The sequence below is a fragment of the Epinephelus lanceolatus genome, chromosome 2 (genome assembly GCF_041903045.1).
Source record: "Epinephelus lanceolatus isolate andai-2023 chromosome 2, ASM4190304v1, whole genome shotgun sequence".
Lineage (NCBI taxonomy): Eukaryota > Metazoa > Chordata > Actinopteri > Perciformes > Serranidae > Epinephelus > Epinephelus lanceolatus.
The window spans coordinates 20,318,075-20,341,134 of NC_135735.1; the positions used below are offsets into that span (position 1 = coordinate 20,318,075).

The 23,060-nt window shown below is 40.1% G+C and overlaps 3 protein-coding genes across 5 annotated transcripts; 1 reads left to right on the forward strand and 2 right to left on the reverse strand.

The window, feature by feature from the left end:
• Nucleotides 1-3,244: 3,244 nt before the first annotated feature.
• nsun3 (NOP2/Sun RNA methyltransferase 3) lies at nt 3,245-10,649 on the reverse strand. Its single transcript, XM_033617977.2, has 6 exons — nt 10,362-10,649; nt 8,147-8,250; nt 7,550-8,070; nt 6,398-6,552; nt 5,406-5,527; nt 3,245-3,980 (listed from the first exon to the last, which is right to left on the reverse strand). Exons 1-6 carry the CDS (start codon nt 10,533-10,535, stop codon nt 3,644-3,646), a joined length of 1,413 nt encoding a protein of 470 aa, XP_033473868.1. The 5' UTR covers nt 10,536-10,649; the 3' UTR covers nt 3,245-3,643.
• Nucleotides 10,650-12,420: 1,771 nt separating this feature from the next.
• On the reverse strand, nt 12,421-16,776 carry LOC117250064 (ATP synthase F(0) complex subunit C3, mitochondrial-like). Of its 3 annotated transcripts, none has more exons than XM_033616083.2 (5): nt 16,682-16,776; nt 16,290-16,389; nt 14,416-14,487; nt 13,333-13,532; nt 12,421-12,804 (listed from the first exon to the last, which is right to left on the reverse strand). In XM_033616083.2, the coding sequence occupies exons 2-5, from the start codon at nt 16,326-16,328 to the stop codon at nt 12,690-12,692; spliced, it is 426 nt and encodes a 141-aa protein (XP_033471974.1). In that variant the 5' UTR covers nt 16,329-16,389; nt 16,682-16,776; the 3' UTR covers nt 12,421-12,689. The 3 variants fall into 3 exon arrangements, with proteins under 3 accessions (XP_033471974.1, XP_033472054.1, XP_033472139.1); XM_033616163.2 differs by having other exon boundaries at nt 16,649-16,721; XM_033616248.2 differs by lacking the exon at nt 16,682-16,776 and adding an exon at nt 16,653-16,675.
• A 2,964-nt stretch (nt 16,777-19,740) lies between these two features.
• Nucleotides 19,741-23,046, forward strand: rrad (Ras-related associated with diabetes). The gene is made up of 5 exons (XM_033646213.2): nt 19,741-19,900; nt 20,189-20,580; nt 21,291-21,364; nt 21,477-21,681; nt 22,060-23,046. Exons 2-5 carry the CDS (start codon nt 20,208-20,210, stop codon nt 22,335-22,337), a joined length of 930 nt encoding a protein of 309 aa, XP_033502104.1. The 5' UTR covers nt 19,741-19,900; nt 20,189-20,207; the 3' UTR covers nt 22,338-23,046.
• The last annotated feature ends 14 nt before the right edge of the window (nt 23,047-23,060 follow it).

The following is a 23,060-nucleotide window of genomic DNA, read 5'->3' on the forward strand; positions in this document are numbered from 1 at the left end:
AACAGAGTAGGCAGAGGGATATGAGTTTCCTTCACAGGTTGTCTTCCTTATTTAAAGCTGTGTGAATGCAGGGATAGTTTGAGCAGATACGAAACTAACAACTTCTTCACTAACTCTGTCTGCTGTTTGGTGCTGAGCAACTAGAGTACAGTGAGTCTGAGAGTTTGTTTTTTTGCTGAAAACAGCTGCCTGCTGCTGGAGGAGTTAATGACAGCAGTGAGACTGAGCCATACAATACAGGCTGTGAGTGAAGCTTTAAAACCTACACATGCTGCTAAATGGCCTTCAGTATGACTGGCATACAGCATACAGCTGCTTAAATAACTGTTTTTCTGATCTCTTTTCATCACTGTGTACACTGCTGAAATAGTAATGCACATACTAAATAAAAACAGAGTGACAGAGCTGACTGTTACCAGACTGCAAAATGCCATTCTTGTTTAACAGAGCTCAGACCAGATTAGCCTGCTTAGCTATGGTGTCCTCTGGCATTCAGGTCCATCCAGCACTCCGTATCTCTTCCTCATTCTGTGTACTGTTCTACAATTCCAGCCTCCATTTCCTCCTCCTCCCCCTCCCTTTATAGTCAATGACTAGGGTTTTAATGATTACATCTGGCGGTGCCACAAATTAATTCCTGCCTCTCTGGCAAAAAGCTGTTCCCCACCTGATTATGCAAAGCAGGCCTACATTCTCTCCCTTTGAAGTGGAGGAAAAGCTGCTTAGAGATTCTCCCCTTGAGGAAACACTGCAATATGGGGAACATCAACAAACCGGAGTTCACACAAAGGTCAGCAACATGGTTAACCCCAATGAAGCCCCACTTCATCTCCACATCTCGCCACTTTTAAGTCGTGTTGATGCCGTGGCGGAGGTGTAATGATGCACTCGTATCAGAGACTGAAGCTACTTTTTCAAAGACACGCAGAAGTGGAGCAAAAGTAGGACAGCCAATAAAAATAGCCATATAAATGCACCCAATAATGCTTGTGTCTATGGCCACGCGGAGTAGTCGGATGAAACCGGTGCGAGGCTCTTGTAACTCTCCTATTTCAGCAATCACATCCTTGACAGTGTCTCATAGGTGCGCCCAGAAGCACCAGCCTTATATATTTGGGAGGAAGAAATAAGGGTTTTCACACATAACTGCCTGTGCAACGGCATACTTTGTCAGTCTGTTATGTTCAAAATGGTAAAAAAAAATATATGAATTCTTGTGTGTTATTGTCTACAGTTACTTTCAAAACACCTTTCGGCTTCTGGACTGAGCAATCACGGCCTGATGAAAAGCTACAACACCGCAATGAAATAGTCTACTTTTCACTCAAGCATGACACAAGAACAGTCCACCCAGGTAATGAGCCACTATAAGAGATGAAACTGCTGTCTCAATCACACTGAGGGGAGGTATGATGATGACAGATGGAAGATTACTGCTGGTGAGACTTGAAGCATGTGTTAATTCAGAGCGGGACAATGCATGGAGGGAATAGCAGGGATGAGGGAAGAGAAACTGTGTGTTAATAATATCATTACTGCTCTTTCTGGTTATTAAACTAATCGCTCAGACAGGAAACTTTTAGCCCCCTGTTGAGTGTGTCAAGTCTGAAGACATTTGCTTTAGTGCTACGGCACCATAAGATATTTAAAAACAAACATAGGCCAATAAAAATATCATCCATAAGTGTTCAGACAGAAACTTTTATAAGATCCAGGGATGACTCAAGTCAAGAGGCAATCAAAATTTAATGAACCTGATTCACTGACTTAAGGCTTGGAGGATGGAGGTTCTGAGTGTGAGCTTCTGCAGTGCTAAGTCTTGTAATGTCATCTCTCCTGCTCTAACTACCACTCAAAGAGCATTAACACACTAAAACTCACACAAACTCGAATAAAACACACATGCACACCCTTTGCCTTCATTTTTATATCCTCTTGATATGTTTGTTGCATGCACCAAGCACCGAGGCAAATTTCTTGCAAGTGAAAATCAACTCAGCAATAAACCTTTTTCTAATTCTGATTCCTGATAGAATAAACAGTGAATGAATTTTTAATATTGCAATCTTACATCGTAGAATATCGCAGTCTTATAGTATTATCAATTTTATTATAAGATGAGGACACAGAGTTATTAATGTGAGGCACTTAAAGATCATGCTCAGTCGATATCACCTCGTTGCCCATTTGCAGTGTCAGTACTTTCCATAGTCGCCAAAAACAATAAATAATAATAATAAAGAATAAATAAAAAGGAGTTGGGTTGCAGAGGCTAAAAGAAAACAACTGAACTTGCAGTTACTGATTTTTCTTTGTGTCACTTTGGGGCAGTAAACGTATCATCTCTGCCTGCATGTGGAGACATTGACACGCTCACATCTACCTGTATTAACTGCTGCTACTGTTAATTTCCTCCTGTATAAGTAGCACAGGCTGGCACTAGAGGTGGGCGGAAATGAACTAATTAATTTTTTTTGTATTGCAAATGTACCGGGTCAGCCTGTCGAACTTTCAAGTGCTCATGAATCCATAAGGTGCTGTATCATAGTGCAGCAATGGCACTGAATGAACGAGCGAGGACCGATTGAATCAGACTCAAGTCGAGACCTTGGCCAAGGCCAACTGTGCATTCACATGCTCCTCAGATGGTTGTTCTTCCAACTTCAATGCGTTGATGAGCTTTATGTTGTAATATGGAAACAGCACGGACGTTACAAAGTGTAGATGTGTTGTGTTTTATTGTTCAGAGTGTTGAAACACGATGATAACGAAGAGCAGGAAGCAGATCAGGTGAGCCATGAAATAAAATTGGGAACTACTTTTTCAAGGACAGCATGGCGGTGTAGTCGTCAGGCCTGATGCTTCACAGCAAGAGGGTTCTGGTTTCGAATCCACCGGCCAGCCGCCCATGTCATTGGGGTTTTCTCAGGGTACTCCGGCTTCCTCCCACAGTCCAGAGACATGCAGGTTAGTTTACTCTGTGACTCTAAATTGCCCGTAGGTGTGAATATGAGTGTGAACGGTTGTCTCTATGTGTCAGCCTCTTGCACACTACCACCCTGCGAGGATAAGCGGTTACAGAAAATGAATAAATAACTACTTTTTCAGATTATTCCGACAACACATGAATCCAGCACAAGACTGTGGAGGTAAGTGGGACGTCTGCTACGTGCCTCCCAAAAGAACCGCAGATCGTGAGCTTGCATGGCCTACCTACGCACCAGTGGGACGCTGAATCAATGCATTAAAATGAATATTTGATCTTTATTAATACATGATGACTGATAATGAACTGAACAGAGATTTGTGGAGCAGGCAGCACCAACTGTCGAATGTCCATGTACTGTTATGGGGTGTCACTGAGGAACTGACACCATATTTTGCAAAAACTGGAAAGGTTAAAAAGGCTCGATACATTTAAATGTATCAACTCGGATCAGTCCGCCCATCAGTGGTTGGCACTGTGTAGAGTTTTCAGTGTGCTAAATGTGAATTAGTCTGTTTGCCAGTTTGTGTGATTGAGATACAAGCAACTTCCACTTGCATCTTCAAAAACCCACGAGTAACAAAAGTCCCACAAAAGAAACATGCATGTTTAGCCATTTGTTTCCACATATCTTTTCTGCACAGGAGGATCCACACACTATTTCCTTCTTCTAATCCGAGACAAAAACATGGGTCCCCAGGTCTTGCCGGGCTGAGGGACCACTAAAATGCCAAGTCTGTGATGATAAGAGGACGAAGTGCCATTCTGTGGCTGCAGGGATGGCTTTTGAGGTGTCTGTCCATGACCAGGGTGAGCAGGACTAAATGTAAAGTATTTTGATAAAGGACTGGCAATCTCCTCCCAAAGGTCTTCGGGTACAGCCTCAGGACAGTCATTCAGCACAGTCTCAACCACAGCACAGTTCTCAGAGCTGGACAGAGTGCAAGTTGAATAGACCACAACGCCCCCTGGACGCACTGCTGACAGTGCAGACCTGGAAAGTGTAGACAAATAATGCACTTCATGACAAGGGACATTAAAAGAGAGCTCCATCAATTTTGTACATCACAGTCTGTTTACAGGTCTCTGGGATTTCTGTTGCATATGTGAAAAAAGCTGTATAAAGCCCTTTGTGGCTCCAGAGGGAGCTGTGTGAAGGGTGATAAATTGCCTCAAGTGATGTCACTTGAGTCAGTGTTGGTAGGGGATGAAGACTACAAGTTTGACACTGACATAAACTTCTCTGTGAGGGGTTAGAAAGATCTCTGTAGCCTGGTCATTATCTCTGCTGAGACCAGCGGCTAGAGGCTACTTTATCTGCTACTAGCATAACACACCTGAATCTCTGACTAAACAGTCGAGTTGCATTGTGGGTAATGTAGGCAGCAGGTTAGAAGAATGAGTGGAAGAAAACAGATGATGTCTGGTTTTGTGTTCTTTTAACTCTGAGGAATCTAAATGAGCATTTCACATACTCTACAAAGCTGGACAATATTAAAGGGACAGTTCACCCCCAAATGAAAAATACATATTTTTCCTCTTACCTCTCGTGCTATTTATCAATCTAGATTGTTGGCGATATCAGCCATAGAGATGTCTGCCTTCTCTCTAGTGTGATAAACTAGATAGCACTCTGCTTGTGGTGCTCAAAGTGCCCAAAAAAACAGTCTGAAACACTCACACAACAGCAACGTCATTCTCAGTTAATTAAGATAATCCACAGACCTTGATATGAGCAGTTTCATGCAGAAACAATGTTCACTCTACCAAACTACACCCAACAACCGTATCACCACGGAGAAGGAAGTGGGCACGACAAGGTCTGTTGATTATCTTGAGTAACCGGGTCACGATTTGTGGAAAGAGACACTGCTGTTGAGTTTTTCAAATGTATTGTTTTGGCACTTGGAGCACCAAAAGTTGAGTGCCATCTAGTTACATTACAATTGAGAGAAGGCAGACACCTCGACCGCTAATATTGCCAACACTCGATGACTCACGCTAAAATGGTTTAGACTGATAAATAGCACTATGGGTAAGAGGAAAACTATTTATTTTGGATTTAGGGGTGAACTGTCCCTTTAATTTGCACACAAATTGTCACCACTAATATACAATATATACCTGTTAAGCATCTCCTCCCTCAACACAGGGAATAATTTTACTATCTTTAGACTGGTACTGACCACATACAGTATGATACCGCCTCCATTAACTAGTTGTTTTTATTTGCTTTGAAATTCACGTTAACGAGCTGAATTGTTCTATAGTGTTGACATTATTCTATGTATAACTGTACAGCACAGGGGAATGTTCCATTACCAGTTTGGCCAACATATAAAAAACATTCAGGAAGACAGGAGAGGTCTACAAGGGCAACACATAGCAGACAGTCTTCTATGTTGGGGATTGGACTTACCTAAGCAGCTGAGCCTGGAGTGCAGGCAGCCTGGCTCTTTCCTTTAGTCTCTGTTCCCCCTGCTGGCTGCTGCAAGAATACAACCAGCTCCTGTCATTAGAACATGGAGCATCGACTAAAACCTGCAACAGAGGGAGCGAGGGAAGGGAGTAGTTCAGAGTCTGAGTCAAAGAGTTCAAGCATGGAATGGCACTGAGAGACAGGAGGGGTCAAAGATAAAAAGCAAAAGGGAAAGAGTAGGAAAATGTTAATAGTTAATGACAGAAAAAGCAGACAATAGGGCAACTGCTGCAGGTCTGAGAAGTAATCAAAGTAAGTGTTATATTTTCCCTACACATAAGCCCTGAAACTTTACACCTTAGATGAGAATCTTCCCACAAATCTGTGCAGTCCGTTTGTGCTACTCTAATGCCTTTTAGCCTTTGTTCACACCTCTGTCTTAAGGGCTGTCCACACCAAGAACCAAGAGGACTATTACGCTAACTTAAGATAAGGATGTGAGCATCAGCACTGATGATGTAAACAGTGGCGCCAAGCACTCGCTGCAAGCTCCAGCTGTGTCAGCAGCTTAAGAAAATGGATACGGTTTCTATCGTTCACCAAATTGCTCACAGTCGTCGTTATAGTTGTTGTGGACTTTCCCATCATCTTGAGTTAGAACCATGTTTACAACGATATACTGTATTTATATTTAATGTTATGGTTAACAGCCCTTTACTCTCAACCTTTTCATTTTGTACTTTTCTTTTTTTTTATATTTTGGTCCATTATCAGCCACTTTGAGTCCTTTGAAACCTCCCAGCCATTTGTCTGCCTATCCTTGGCTCCAGTTTTGTATAAATGGTTTTCTTCTCTTCCGCTGGGCTTATTAGCTTCTGTTCAAAGGCTTGTTGTTCTCATTCAGTTCCAACCATGGCCTTGAAAGCCCTCAATTTGTTGGACACTGAAGCAAAATTTCAGTCACATGCTGCCATAAACACGACTCTCCTCACCTTGTCATATGTTCCTGCTTCACTCTGCCCAAATGACCGTCCATCCTGTGCAGACACAATCACTCTGCTGATTAGTGAGCGAGGCAGAAAAGACTCCAGGGTTTTGGCCAGCCAGTCCCGTCTGTGCGGGTCTGGTTCATTACAGCAGAGGAGTGCTGGAACACAACACAGGGCAGCATTACATATTATTAGTATTCAATGCAAATAGGCTTTTCACAGCTGACAAAAATATTCCTTTCATTCAACTGCAACAACTCACATGCAAAACACATGATGGTTATTTAAAAGGATAGTTCAGATTTTTGAAGAGGGGTTGTACGAGTGGTTTATTTCATAGTCAGTGTATTATTACCTACTGGAGATGACAGTAAGTGTGCCCACAGTTTGGAGAGGCAGACGGGAGTACCGTTATTTGTGTTAATGTGTAACTTTGGTGAATCAGAACTTACCTTTTAAACCACCAAAGTCACACAATAGCACAAACTAAGTGATTGAGGCAGTGGTAGACCAGCAACTCCTGCATCCAGCGAGGTCAGATTACTATTTTTGTCAGCGGATCCTGGCTTTTAAAAGAGCATGAATAAGTTTGACTTTCAATTCAATTCCCCATCAAAAAGAGCTGTCAGAGAGGGAGATAAAGCTGTGTCTTTAAGTGTACACTTAAACTCATATTGACTTTTTTTTAGGTGGGTGAAGCACATTTTCCTGTTTTTTTTTTTTTGCTTCCTTGGTGGTACAACTACACTGCACAAAAAAATTGAACCTTCGCTTTAAAAACAAAATTCAACAAGATGTTTTTGTGAAAAGATCTTGCTACTAAACACCCCAATCTTAGAAGAAAAGAAATCTGCAGTTGTAACATAATGTAGACATGATTTGGTGCCTCTAATAAAGTATAAATATTTGCATTTATTTATTATATGAGTTGATAAATAAGATTATTATAAATACTAAAACCCAATATTTAACTCAACACAAAGTTATAACTTGATGTATACACTCGGCAGTGTAAAACGTAAGTTATACTACCCTCCTTTCATCCTCTACGACCTTGTTTTAAAACTGTACTAAAGCCCCTATTTTAAACATCTGCATTATAAAAGTAAAATCAAACAAAAGTTTTCAAAGTCCCTAAAAAAATACTTTTATTACCTGGGGTGGCACACTGCATTATGGCCAAGGCTTTGCCCCCAGGAGCAGCGCAAAGATCCAAAACCTTCTCCCCATCTCTGACTTGCAAAGCCAACACTGGAAGCAGGGAGGCAGCATTCAGGAGGTAGTACTGCTTCAGCTGGCCAGGCCTGTGAGCCTGAGAGGGAAACCGCAGCGGATATGGATGGATGTAACATTGCAATGTAGGACGGAGCAAACTGAGTGAAGGCTCTGATTGAAGGTCTTGACCGAGTGCATGAGAGGTGCTGTCAGGCTGCAGATGGGAGGCATTAGGAAGGCACTTGGAGATGTAGTCAGGTGGCAACAAAGAGTCTTTTCCTGCCTGGTGTTTAGAATTTGACGCTGTTGAGGGGCCATTACAAAGCGATGTTGAGGCATCTGTTTGCAGAAGCAATGTGGAAAAACCCTGGGATTGAAGAATCTGTGTGATGCCTGTCACAGCGCTGAAGCGGTTGAGCATAACACCATACTGCCAAGAGCGAGGGTCCAGAAGCACCGCTCTGCAAAAGAAAAGCAGGAAGTGTTCAAATGCTGTCCATGTGTACACTGTGATAATTATTTCAGAAAGTAATTTACCTCGCAGGTGCCCACAAGTCTCCAAGTTCCTGACTGTACTGCTGGTCAAAGAGGTCCAGTACTGGCTGACATGAAGATCTTTCTTTTCTGAGCCTTTTTGTTACCTGTTACAGATTTTAGTGAAAATGTTATCTAGAGACAAATCCTAGAGAAGCCCAAAATTAGGGAGCATCCTTAAAGTAGACTCTGACAGTGCTTAATTTTTTACAGCTGAGTCCTATTCAAGTAAAAATCTTTTGGACCTAAATATCAACAATAAACATCAAGTGACCAAATCCCAAAAATATCTCCTGTTGAAATACTCTGTTAAAGTTTCCACATTTCAACTTCCATCTTAACAGTTTACTGACCAAAACCACTGTAAAATTAAGATATACATTCTAGTTTAAGGTGGATTTTTCCTTAAAGTTCCTGAACTCAGGCTGAAAAAACTGCTGTCCCTTGTCTTGTACACTAGCTACCCCTGGTGGATAATGAATGTAAAATCTGTTCTGTCAGAAATGACAAGTACATGCAGTTATAGAGTTTAAATGGCTACATGACATGTACACGAGAGCTCCATAAGTCATACAAGATTAAGTAATTGATTGCAATTGGGCCAAATGAAAGGCAGTCAGCCGTAGTTTTTAATATATTACAGTATTCCCCTTTTTTGTTAGTTTCATCTCCATTTCTTAATGCTGGCTATAAAAATAAATTGTTGCAGTCCTGATCTGTCCTAGATTTTTTCAAAATCGGGAACATAAGTCTACGTTTTAGAGGAGGCCATATCTGGCCAGTGACAGTCTGCCTAGAACCTATAAAAAACTGTGTTCTTCTTCTCCCACTCTGCATCGTTTCTCTTCTTATGGATTATTTCATCTTTGTTTTTTTGTTTTGTTGTTCTTGATCTCTGTAAAGCATCTTTGGGTATCCAGAAAAACCCTATATTCATCCAGTGTTTTATCATCATTATTACTATTATTGTTGTTATTATTATCATATGGTGTTAATAAGATTACACTACCTCAGTGGCTTACTGTGTGTTGCAGTGGCAGCTCGATATTTCTACGATGAAAAGTAACAAGACCTCTTCTGTTATCAGTACAATGATGCTAATATTAAAATTATGTTCTTTCTTTATCAGGCGATTTTTTACGTTATTGTTCATACTATTTAGAATATTATACACAAGCCCATACTGTAACTGAACAGTCGCCTCTACTGTGACTCTGTGTTGGATGAAGAATGTTAGGTTTTTAAAATGGATCAGATGTTTGATGAAATCTAGGTGCGAGGTTGTCACAAGCAGCAGATGTCCGTTTACACAACACTACACATTCCCACTCTGCAAACAAGAAGACAAAATAGAGTTGGAGCACTTCCTTGTTGCTGAAAGGCATATGCCCAGTACTGTGCATGGCTTAGCTGTATGTTGTCCAAATACATCTCTATCGGTTCTGTAAAAACATTTTGAATCAACAATATTTGAGAGTATATCTACTCTCCTACAGTACCGTGCTCAATATCCTCTTAATATAACACAGTAAGGAGACTTTTCAGGCAGTATGTTCTCAGCAACGTTTTTGCTTTTGCAATATGTTGAAATCACCCATCTGCAGCTTATATACAGCTTATAGCCAACTGATGTTGTATTCTTTGAGACCTATATCCTCAAAATTGCAGGCAAGACAGTTTTTTTTACTTTAATGGCCAAACAGATTTTTACTGTTTACTATTTTATTATTAACTGTGAAGATAGCCCCCATCAATCTCTTACAGTGTTAGTTTATATCAAGAGACACTCGTTCAAACACAAGGCTAGACTAGTCCATAGGACATAGGACCCTGGGAACATAGGTATGACCTATAATTTACAGCATACCTGAATTACCCCAGGTTACACAAACTACTCCATCTAGTGGGCAAATAAGCGAGCTGCTGCTTCTTCTCCTGACGAACAAAAGTGGCCAAACTTTTATGAACTACTATGGGTTTTTCAGACAATATTCAGGCCAAACAGTCCTTACAAAACATGAGCAGAGACAGTAAAAACAAGGTGTTGAAACGTGGAGGACAGGCTATTAAACTAGCTTGACGTCAGATGCAAAATGTAATTTGACAGGAGCTGTGACAGAGCATGGCTGCTAATAAAGCCAGCATTCAAAACCAGACAATGAGACAATATAACTACAAGCAATACTCCCTCCTAAAGAAACCCCTCGTGTTTATTTACCTGGTTATTGGAGGCTCCTTTTTTCTCCTTCAGCTGTGAGACAACCTCAGGACCCGTGTGACAGGTAACAGACCACAAACACCACAGAGGTGTCACCGTTGGGTTTTCAGTGTTCAAGATAATTCGCCTCCCCGCTGTGCAAATACGATGTATTGAGATTATGTATTTAGACATCCGCTTATCTATATTTACAGTCTAAGAGACGGAATATATTTTAACAATTGTTTGGATTTCTTTCATTAACAACGGGTACATGTCCGTTACTTAAATCCGTCCCTCTTCAACTCAGACGCTCTGTCTTTCGTTCCACTTGACAACGGCTGATTTTTTTTTCCTTGGCAGCGTCTTGGGTCATAATTTTGGCGGTTACTGGTTCGTGTATAAAACCAAAAAAAAACAAAAAAAAAACACAAAACCATTGACTTTAAAAAGTGCTGGCAAAATTATTTCAAGCAGGTAACGGACACAAATCACGAAAATTGAAGATACAGCCCGCGGTCTGCTGGTCAACAGGTGACAACTGTGGGGAACGCTAACGTTACACTGCTAAGGTCACACAGGAAGCCGTTGATAATTTTAATTTAGCTAACATTAGCTAGCTAGCCAGAATTTAATGGTCAGATTAACTACATTTTGACAAATATGTTGGATCTAACGTTACTTAAGCTTTCAATAGTGATAGAGCCCACTGCTTCAACTAACCATTATGTTAGTTATCAATTAATCTGTAGATTCATTTCTCGTTTGGTATATAAAACATTAGAAAACAGTGACAAAGGCTCTCTTTTAATATCCTAGAGTATAAAGTGAGCTCACCAGATGTGTTTTGTTCAACCAACATTTGCAAATCCAAAAATGTTAAATTTAAGTGAAAACTGAGACAAGCAGCAAGTTTTCACCATGGGTGGATTGAGACACCGGGCCTCTGGGCATCTATGAAAAGCCCCCACCAGCTCTCATACATAGGAGCAAGACATAGCCTATGCTTTATGGTGGTTTTGCCTCCTTTTTAATAATAATAATGATAATGATAATGATAATAATACTAATAATAATTGTAATACATTTTATTTATATAGCGCTTTTACAGCTCTCAAAGATGCTTTACATTTAAACAAAGACAAGAAGTACATACATGTACATTTTTGTCTGTTGTACATTTCTTTGTAGACATTTTGTCTATTTGTGGTTGTTTTGCCCCTTTTCGTGGTTATATAGTGTTTTTTTGCAGCTCTTTCTGGTCAGTTTTTAGTCTCTTCTTGGTCAGTATGTGTTAAGCTGAGTGACATTTTGCAGGTGAAAGCCAGGGGGACGCCTGACACTTTGGGCCCCTGGCCTGTGCCCGGTAGGCCTGTTCAGTTATCCATTCATGATCCTCACATTTGAGAACCTGGAAATGTCACATTTGGGCATTTTTGCCTAAAAAAAAAATAAGTAAAACTATTGAATATGAAAATAGATGACTATTCATTTTCTGTCAATCTGATAACTATTTGTCTCATCATTGCAGGTCTAATAGAGACAGACCACGTGTGATTTTAACGTTTGAGCTGTGTTGTAAATTAACTGGGACTGTTGAGGTACAAAATATTCTGTGAAGCTGCATCACAGCCAGTATTTAAAATTTTGTGTAGATCAGTGGTTCCCAGCTGGTCCAGCCACACGGTCCATATTTCTCCTTTGTCATTAGTTCAAGGTCTACACAGTTTGATATATTCAGTGATATACTTGTGTTTGGCCATGTCATCCAGCTAGTGTGCTGTCTCTGTGAAGTAGCTGTCCATTAGTCACTCACTCTACAGCAAGAAACAGCACTTCAAGATAAAAGCCCTGTGATCAGAAATTCACTGTACATCAAAATAAAGTGTGTTTTCTACAAACTTGACATTCAGAATGGACTCGCGACCCACTTTTGGACCATGACCCACCAGTTGGGAAACACTGGTGTAGATAACTGTTAGCCTTACCATTTTGTCAGGAGAAACACAATACTACTTTGAATCTAAATCAACATACAAAAAAAAAGTCCCACTACCATTTACAAATGCACAAACACACATTATGAATTAAACAGTTTACTTCTGTTATTGGTTGCATGTTTAACAAAAACATTTGATTAAATATACAATATGGCAAAAACCACCATTTAAAATGATTTGGGTTTGCCAGAGTTCCTTACACAGTTGGTTTACAATCTTTTAAGAAACACCAGTGAACAAGAATGGGCAGCACGACAAGCTGACATCATCGTACCATTCAAGGGCATCTCAGACTGCTAAATCTTGTTAACATTGTGATGTATCCCTTTGCAGCAAGAGCCTAACTGGTTTACATGGCAAACAGAATAAGGAATGCAACCATCAGACAGAAGAGACCCATAGCTTCAGACAGAGCGAAGCCCAGGATGGCGTACGAGAACAGCTGCTGCTTCAGAGAGGGGTTCCTGTTGGGAAAGAGAGAGGCAGTTGAGACCAACAGGAGGTACAAAGTGTTGAAAGTACAACTACCATGATGTTTCAGTGAGCAGACATCCCCTGTGTTCCCCAAGAAGGATTTAGCATGTGACAAAATAATTCCATCAATAACTGAAAGGCACTGAGGCAGCACAAAGCCATGACAATGTTGAATAATTATGTTGACCTTAAAAATTCACTTAAGAGACTCCATTCCTTTCATTTAAAATGTTAATTAAATTCATTTTTGACCATGGAAACATTTGGATTCAAGTATTCCCATGTTAGTATCATAGTTATTACCATTACTATTAAAAAAAACAACCCTCTAATTGGCAGAAATCCCAGATGTGAAGAACAACTTAAAGCTCATTATTTTTTTTTTGGCCAAAACTATATCTGTCCAACTAATTAAACAGAAATTAATTGATAATTTTTTTCTATGACAGCGCTCACAGATGCATGAACATTCCCTCCTTGGTGGAGACGTCCTAGAATGACAGATGTGTTTAATTTACCTGGCATATCCGATAATAAGGCTACCGAACACTGTTCCAATTCCAGCTCCAGATCCGGCCACTCCCACGGTGGCAGCTCCTGCTCCAATGAACTTTGCGGCAGTGTCAACATCACGGCTCACAGCACTGGTCTGGAACCCCCGCACCGCCACCTGCTGCTGGGAGGCTACAATACTCTGTGGTGCCAGGAGTGAGGCAGTCTGAAACACAAAAATAATGAGGTTAGTACAAAACAAAGTCAAAGTCAAAGCATACAGTCAATTTACAGGCTCCTCTTTGCACAAAGTAACCTTAAAATATCAGCAGAGTTTGTTCTGGTGTTGCTGCTCATTGTCAGTCTGTTTTGATACCTCACTAGCTGCTGAGGTTTTACCTTCAAACTTGCATCTCTGATCTGCTACAGCCATACTTTGACCCTGAATCTGTCTCTACTCTGTACCTGATTAAGGTTCTCCAAAAACTCAAGTGAACTTTGTGCCGCTTTAGAAAGGTGAATAAACTGGTATTGTATTTGTACAATAGTTGCAACCCACGTGCAGCTAATTTTAGACAAATAGACAGACTAGCTAGATTTTATCATTGATGCAAATGCCAGCAATGCTTTTGCTGACAACAAAACATCTAATGGTCCTCCTCAACAGGAAACTGGGCATGTTGCAATAAGCTTCTAATCCTATCACCTCAACGGTCTGTTTGTTGGCATCATTTTTTTTTTCCCTTTAGCAACTTTGTTGGGTAGCTCCATTAAGCAGTGTTATCATATGCAGTTTGGGCCTCACGTCTTAAGTACTGCATTAGGGTACGTGAGTAAGGTTAAAAATACAGAAAGTATAAATCAAATTCCAATTTTAATGGACTTAAAATATGTTGAGAATTTTCACAAACACTTACCACTATGCTGCTGAATTACCTTCCTTTAAAATGTAAAGTGTTCTTTATTTGTCACTCCTTGTATGTGAGATACAAGGTAATGGGAATAGCAAAGTAGATTAATGGAGCTTTGATAGCTTCAGAGTGCCACTCCTCTGTGAACACTCAAAGTCAATGAATCAGTTATAATTCCCAGTAGAGACAGCTGCCTACCTCTGATTTCCTGGCATCTGAGACTACTGCTGCTGAGAGTGGTCTGTACAGCGCCCGAGATCCAGCACGGACCTGTATCAAGACAAAACAAGAAGACACATTTAGTTGAGACAGTCATGTTTTACTGACACATGTCTGTATAGTTTAAAATTAGCTAAGTATACATCTACTCTGCTAAAGACAGCTTTAAAAGCATGTGGATTCATCTACAATGATACTTGGCTTTTAGCAAATATGGCCACAGGTGGAAGAAGTATCAAAATCATTTCTTAAATAAAATTAATAGTACTACAACACAAAAATAATACATTACATTACTTAAATACAGGAGTATTAGCAACAAAGTGTACTCAAAGTATCAAAAGTGAAAGTACTTATAATGCAGAGTGGCTACTGTCAGTCTTAGATAACTGTTTTATTGGATCATTATGTAGTCTTATGTAAACAGTACTTTCATTTTGTTGTTGGTCAAGGCTGAGTTGATTTTAACTATTTCATATAAATTTTGGTAGTTTATTCTGTAATAATAGATCATAATTTTTTAAAGTGATCATGTTTTTTGTGAGTGAAATCTTCATTTGAACAGTAGTTATAGCTCTTAAATAACAGCAGTGACATAAAAAATGCAATATTTCTCTCTGAAATATAGTAAAGTTAAAGTTTAAAGTAGCAAAGGTTGGATGAAGTCATTGTTTTGCAAATTACTAGCAAGTCTCAAGTCTTTGCATTCAAGTCCCAAGTCAAGACAGACAAGTTCTGAATCAAGTTTCAAGTCCTAAACAAGTAATAATGCACTATTCACCAAATGCACTTCTGTTTTAACAACAGAGTAATAATATATGAAATTAACAAAAATCATGACTGCTTTTTTAAGTTGTATTTGTTTGTTTAAACAAGTTCGTTGAGGGTCTGTAATTTTTGACCCGCAGGTTTTGCATACCGCAATTCGTTTTTTGTTGACCACCACATCGTTTTTGTACATGAACAAAACTATCTTCCATATAATTTTTTTTCAACTGGCGCCAGGTAACATAACATTAGTTCTTCATGGTTCTCTCTCGCTACTTGACTGGATAGTCTTGGATTGGTTAGTGTCAGCTTGCTGGGAATGAACAGCGTCAACTTTAGCTGCTTCAGGAAATAACTAGTGGCACACTTTTTAAATAACAAACTTCTTAATGTTTGGGCTTAGGAAAAGGTGTCAGATATTTTCAAGTCAAACGCTCAAGTCCAAGTAAAGTCACTTGTCATTGGGGTGTAAGTCCAAGTCAGGTTGAATCTAAAGTCATCAAATTTGTGACTGAAGTCTGACTTTAGTTCAAGTCGTGACTCGAGTCCCCACGTCTGAAATGAAAAAAAAAATTCAAGTACAAGCATTTTACAAGTGTACTTTAGTATTGTTGTAAATGTACTTAGTAACTTCCCACCACTGACTATGGTCAACTCTGGCTAAAATCCAGTTTACAACAACACCAACAGTGACCCATAATAGGGGTGTTTTGGATAAATTCTGCTCAAACCCCTTCGTTATGAGCTTGAATATGGCTGCTTCTCAATCGTATCCTTTAATTTAGGTGACACTGATCCATATTAGCTTTAAAAAGGTGGATAAGCTGTATCACAGTGGGATACTATGGACAGGCTGAGCTCTGTCTTGACAGTGTCCAAAACAAGGACGTCCTTGCAGGTGAACACTAGCTGACTTTAGCAGAGGGTCAAACACGGCTACATAGCTAAGTGCTAATGTTAACAAGCTACATTAAACCTGCTGGTTGTCTGCCCTTAAAACAGACTGACAGCTTTTACACGCTGTCATGATAAAGCACTGGCAGTATACGTGTATGTGGTATCTCCATTCATTGAAGCAGACTCACCAGAGAGGGTGTGGAGACGAACTTAGCACAGGCGTACATTATGACGGGACTTAGTGGTCAGGTCAACCGAAGGAGCTGGCGTTAATACAGTGGCTGCTGTCTGTGAAAAGCAATGCATAGAAAACAGCAATGAGCAGATACAGTTACATGACACTGCAACTGGTAAGCTACCCAAGAAAGTACAAAGTGTGCAAAGTTACGTGGACGCACACAAGTAAGGTCAAGATTAGCTGCAGCCCGAACAATGTCGCCAAAAACAAGCTAGTAATAAAATAAGATGAGCTGAGCAGGTCTGCGGATAACAGAGCTACAAAGATACACAGGTACACACAAGTGTCACGTTTAAATATTTAACTCACACACAGTTTGTAACAGAGGAGGTTAGCTCTCACCGGTTTGAGTAGAGGTCGAAGACACGAGAAACACGCGCATGCGCAGTAACAAGTTATAGGGTTGATTTCCGGTTTCCTGATGTGGGAGCTACTCAAGGCAAGTTAATGGCTACTGTCCAGTCCGGATGGGCCTTTATGATAATACAGCGTGTTTAAATGTGTTTCCAATAACGTTAACCAGGACAGTCCAGCACACAGACTCTCTGGCACTGCCTGCAAAGGGAATATATTTTTCACCTGCACATATACACAGACATCTACCTGTTGTCTACTACCCCCTAGAGACCATTTGAACAAATTTGAACAAATTATAATACTGTACACATTCAGTGAATCCAGTGTACTACCACTAAACATTAAAGCCTGCAAAATGACTCAAATTCTGTATTAACAAGTTTGTCAAAGTCCATGCAAAAATATAGAGGTAATTTACTGTATATTGTTATGTTTGTCATGCAGAAAGGGCCAGTAACTAGTTGGGAATATTTAATTAAACATGGATGAAATAATAGTTTTTTTAATGACAAAATGTTAACAACTTTTATAAGTGTGCAATCTATATAGAGGCTGATATATAGGCCAATAGCAGACAATAAGAAACAAGAAATTACAGTAGCTTACAGAGATGCCAAACTGTGTTTGAGGTCATATAGAAACAGTGTTTGCTTTACATACCCACTTTTTCCAGCAGAGAGCACTGTTGGTGTTTCAACTGTAAAATGTAGATCTTCTTTCTATGTTTTCTGTTGAAAAAACGACACAAAAAACATTGGCCAATGCAGTGTCATCAGATTTTTTGTACTTCCAAATGTCAATACAAGTAAAGGTCTCAAAAATCCAATATTGGTTGGACTAAAATGTCTATTTATTTCATTGTATTTATCATGGCCATTAGGTGGTGACATAGTCTGACTTTTAAGAATAAACTAGCAGCAGATGGAGTCCTATTTAGCTGAATATGGTATAGCTCTCACATCCATGTAATTTTGAGTAAGATGTGTTATATTTAACTGCCACTTACACATTCTTTTTTTTTTTTGTACAAATGAACAAAAGATGACAATGGCATGGGGGGGGGGGGGGGGGGCAGTCCTTCCACTATCTCTGATGCTGCACTTTGGGAATAAGCACATCAAAAGTAGCCCACATTAGCAGTGATCGGTGGACTGCAACCACACTGACTGAACAGGCCCTTAAGATATCAGGGAGTCTAACAGGTCCTTAAAGTCTTAAAATGTCTTAAATTCAAAATGTAGATTGGCTTAACTCACTATAATAACCATATTCCCACATTAGACCTACCTCTGCACAAGACCACAGATATACTACTTTCCTGCAGTGCTTATGATTTGTACAAAAAAACTGTCCTAAATTCAGTTAAAAGGTGTTTTGAACAGGTCTTAAAAAGCATTAAATTTAACTGTCTGATATCTGTAGACACGCTGGATATGTATATTCTTTGAGTCCTGACATGTTACCTTGGCAAGTATGTTTTACACAAAAATGTCTGATCCCTGGGGAAATCAAGTGACATTTGACTGAAATCTGATCCAACATTTGCCTCAAAGTGTGCGGTCACAATTCTCACATACTGTGTGTACGTATTTCTGCAAGATGTCACCTTGAATATTTTATAAAACCACTCAGTGAGAGCACATGTCCAGACAATCCTTAAATTTGCTTTTTTATGTGGATGCAGATCTTAAACAATATGTGGACTCCGGGAAGAACAGTATGTGGAAGCTAAATAAAAATACACACAGTCAGAGATAATCATGGGATACGTATGTTTATTTTGATTAAATTCAATAAAATCCAAGAAATGCTTGTATCTTAAAGTCAATGTGTAATGTAATATCTCAAAAGGGGCTTTTGAGACAAATTAAATGTGCAAAGTAGATTACGAAATAAATGCTATAACATCAATAGTATTAATACATATACCCATCACGGTTATTTGTGTGTTTGTTCATTATTATATATATTTAAATATTTTCACATCTATTTACTTTATCTATTCTTATTTCCCAATAGGGACAAAGACAGTCATTTGTAATGTAATATCTATCGCCACAAGGGGGCAGCAACACACCGTGCAGAGTCTATGATACAAACTGGAAAACAAATTCATTATGTGCGAGAAAATCTATGTAAAATAGGCTGGATGCAATATGAAACACAAAAACGCATGCAGATGTAAAATATAAAAAACTGACCTGAAGTCATTTAATATCGATCAGGACAGAGATCTGCCTCTGTTATATTATGTTACAGCTTTGATATTTTAAATAGAAAGCGTTTTGCATTATTCAAAAGGAATGGATCAATAAAACCAGATATTATTAGTATGTTTCAGGCCTGTCAGCTGTGAAGATTTACAACTTCAGATGCGAGGACCTATGGTTTTGTGGCTGCAGCCTACATTTTTCAGACAGCAAGGTGGTGGGTGGAAAGATGGGGATGAATGATAGATGCGTGCCACCGTGTGTGGAATTTTTATGTTGTTTTCACGGCCAAAATTAAATATACCATTTTCTGTTTATGCACCAAACTGAATTCATATGTGATGGTAACCTAGGTCTGTTCAAGTCTGCAGCATCAGTGCCAAATATTTCTCATGTATAACCCCTATGCATTTATAAAATGTGCAACCCCCTCATATTAAAATGAAAATGGGTATTGTAGCCTATGATTGTGGCAGTGACCTCCACCTTGCAGCGACCACGAGGCTCTGAAACTGATTTTAAGGAAGGCAAACGATCATATTTCTATCAAAGCCTTCGTCTGGTTTATGCATTGCGCCCTATTGCTCATTAACATCTTGCATCATGTGGATATCCTTTCACCTTGTCTAAATTTATCCCCTAAATTGCTATTAAATATTTATATCACTCTAGCTTTAAGTGGGCTTTCCCTCTTCAAGGATTCATCTCTGGCCGCCCCCTCAGAGGTAAGCTCTCCATTTGGCGAAGCGGAAGGGAGATTCCTCAGCTCTTCCAGTCATACACCCCCTCCTCTGTATGATGGCACCGTTACGCACCACTATAATAAGAGAGAGACGTGATTTTCTGGGGCGAATCCCTGCCGACGTCACTCCCAGTCCTATATAAATATCCTGACTCTGATCAGACTCCAGCAAAACCGCTTTTCGGCTACAGCAACTCTACAACAACCAAGGATTATTGGATTGCCTTCGTTGGATTTAATTGCCAGCGCCGAGTAAGTGTCTTTAATATCAGCAGCTTTAGTTTTATTTTGCGCTTAATGTTGAGTGGAGTTGGAAAAAACATGGACTAGCCAGGTTGACATTTTTAGGAAGAAAAGGTTTCATGTTTGCTCCAAGCTACTCATGCAGCCAGATGTTTTAATTTTACAGCACGACTTATAATGATAAACATTTGTGTAAATACTGGCATTATTCTACAGACTTTGCGCCTGTTCTTTACGCATGTTTATGTGTGATTTGACATCAGAGCACAGATTTACGCATGTCACATCTATCCACAGACTCCTCGGTATAAGCACAATGACTTTGAACAAGGGTGACAAATTGCGGAACATGGACAAGAGAAGAGGAAGCATGCCGTTTCCCATGAATCTACCAAACCTACACCGGAGAAGCATGCCCGTGGACGACCGGGACCTGCGCGCCACGATGCCACAGACCGGGCAAACCGACGAGCTGTCCAACCTCCTGCGCTGCACGTCCTACTCCCCGAACGAGCAGCACCGGGGCAGCTGCGCGTCCGACTCCTCCGACTCCGTCATCTCCACCGGCAGCGAGACCGAGTCCCAGGTGTACAAGGTGGTTCTCCTCGGGGAACACGGCGTCGGCAAGTCCAGCCTGGCGCGCGTCTTTGGAGGAGTTGAGGATGCTGGTCACGACTTCGATGAAGCAGGTAAATGGTGATGCTGAGGATGAGTCATCAACCCTAGCAACACACACTCACACACACACACTCACAGACACACTCCAGATGTCTATTGTCTGTGAACATACATGTTATAATTAGGCCTGTCAGAGGGTAATTAGCTCTTCAAAACACTGGACAATACACAGGGCAATTATATTACAATTTATGCCTGGAGATTCAGTTTTAAGATATAAAGCATCAAAACTTTGGAGGCCACTTTTTAAATTATCCTAACCTTTAAAAGAAACCAACACTCAAGCATGAAGATGTGGAATTTTCCTTTAAATATACATAAAAACCTTCTCTCAAATTCAGAATTGTGTATGAAGACAGTCATTAAGTTTTGCTGATAGACTAGGGGAAAAAAACAGTGATCTTATTTTTGCACGCAAGAGTGTGCATGCATTGATTATTGCTATTTCCATCTGCAGCGAGGCACCAGCCCTGCCCTCAGTAATACAGCTGTCAGAAACACATCTAATAGCATAATGTGAAGGGAAAACACAAAAGGCCAGTGATGGCTTGATCGCAGGCTGTGATCAACATTCTGCTTCAATGTGTAGACTACAAAAGGAAAAAAAATTAGTGCTAAAATCAATGTGAAGAAAAGCAGTAACACACGACTGTTCAGATAGGAGACACTCTGCTCCTTTCTCTCAGTGTGTAACATTATATTTCTTTTTCCTCTCCCTCAGGAAACACATATGACAGATCTATCGTGGTGGATGAAGAAGAGTCATCCATCGTGTTGTATGACATCTGGGAGCAGGTGAGATATACATCATTTGTGCTATGTTTTCTCCATTTATACTGATTAATGGAGAGGAAAATATGGTATCAAACATGTAATGCTGAACTCGCTATCTGTTTCTTTCCTGAAGGATAACAGCCAGTGGCTGAAGGATCAGTGCATGAGGATGGGAGACGCCTACATCATCGTGTATTCAGTGACAGACAAATCAAGCTTCGAGAAGGCGTCAGAGCTGCGTATTCAGCTGCGCCGCGCCAGGCAGTCAGAGAATATTCCCATAATCCTTGTGGGCAACAAGAGCGACCTGGTTCGGTCCAGAGAGGTGTCTGTAGATGGTAAGTCATTGTGATTAACTAACATTTGAAGCTAAAATGTGCCATAGATGTATGATGTGTTGAGATAGTATATGTTTTAAGCTCAGGGGAAGTGGGTCATGAGGTTTTGTTGTTTGTAAAACATCTAATTTTCATATTATTTGAAGCTTAAAAGTTAGTTTTAAGGATTTTCATGATCAGATCAGACAGTACTGGTTGGGCTTAACTGGCTTTGGTGGACTTAGGTCACATTTCTCATTTGACTGCTCAGGTTTAAGCCAGGCCTACATTCAGATACCACTGCAAACTAAAGCCAGAGTTCAGAGACTATTACTTCAATGTTTTCTCACTGCACATCCACTCACTAATTTTCCCTTCTCCATATGTTCTCTGTCTCAGAGGGGAGCGCCTGTGCAGTGGTATTCGACTGCAAGTTCATCGAGACGTCTGCATCCCTTCACCACAATGTGCAGGACCTATTCGAGGGCATCGTGAGACAGATCCGCTTGAGGAAAGACAGCAAGGAGGAGAACGCACGACGCATGGCCAACTGCAGGCGTAGAGAGAGCATCGGCAAGAAGGCCAAGCGGTTTCTGGGCCGCATGGTTGCACGCAAGAACAAGAAGATGGCTTTCAGGCAGAAGTCAAAGTCCTGCCACGACCTAACAGTTCTCTGAGGAACAGACGGGACAGACGGACATTTTTTTCTTTGGCCTCTGAAGACCAGACGCTGTGTGTGTTTTAACACTAACCCTAAAGGACTAATAGAGATGTACAGAAATATATTTTTATTTTTTAGACACCAACCAAAAGCAAAGAAAGGACTCAATTAATAAAAACATTACTATTCAAAGTCATATCATGATAATGGTGATAACCTGCATGACGCTTTGCAAACATTTATTTAATTTTTTTTGTCTGCCTTAAACATGTTGCTGTCATAATATGATCAGTATGTATGAGAAATCCACAAAGGCTTGTTATTTCTAATGAGTTGCAAAGATTGCCTTGCTGTTGGGTTATTGTTGTGCTCCTTTATTGGAGGGGATTGTTGTATATACTATAACATGAATGACACCGAATGCAACATACATCTCATCATCCGAAAAGACACAGTAATGGATCACAGTGCTTGGCCATCTGGAGTCATATTTACTTGAAACGTGGTACGCAGGTTCGTGCCTCTCTCGGCCAAGCTACTGAGGAAAAGTCAAAGATGCGAGAAGACGTTTGTTTTTCTATGTTGTTCCATGACATTGACTTCAGATTGTGAATGTATGAGTAAAGCAATAAGTTATATTAGTCTCGTGAACCTTGACATTATTTGGAAATTTGTTTACGTTGATTTCCTTTTTCAATAAAACATAAAAATCAAAACATAAAAAATCTTCTCTGTCATT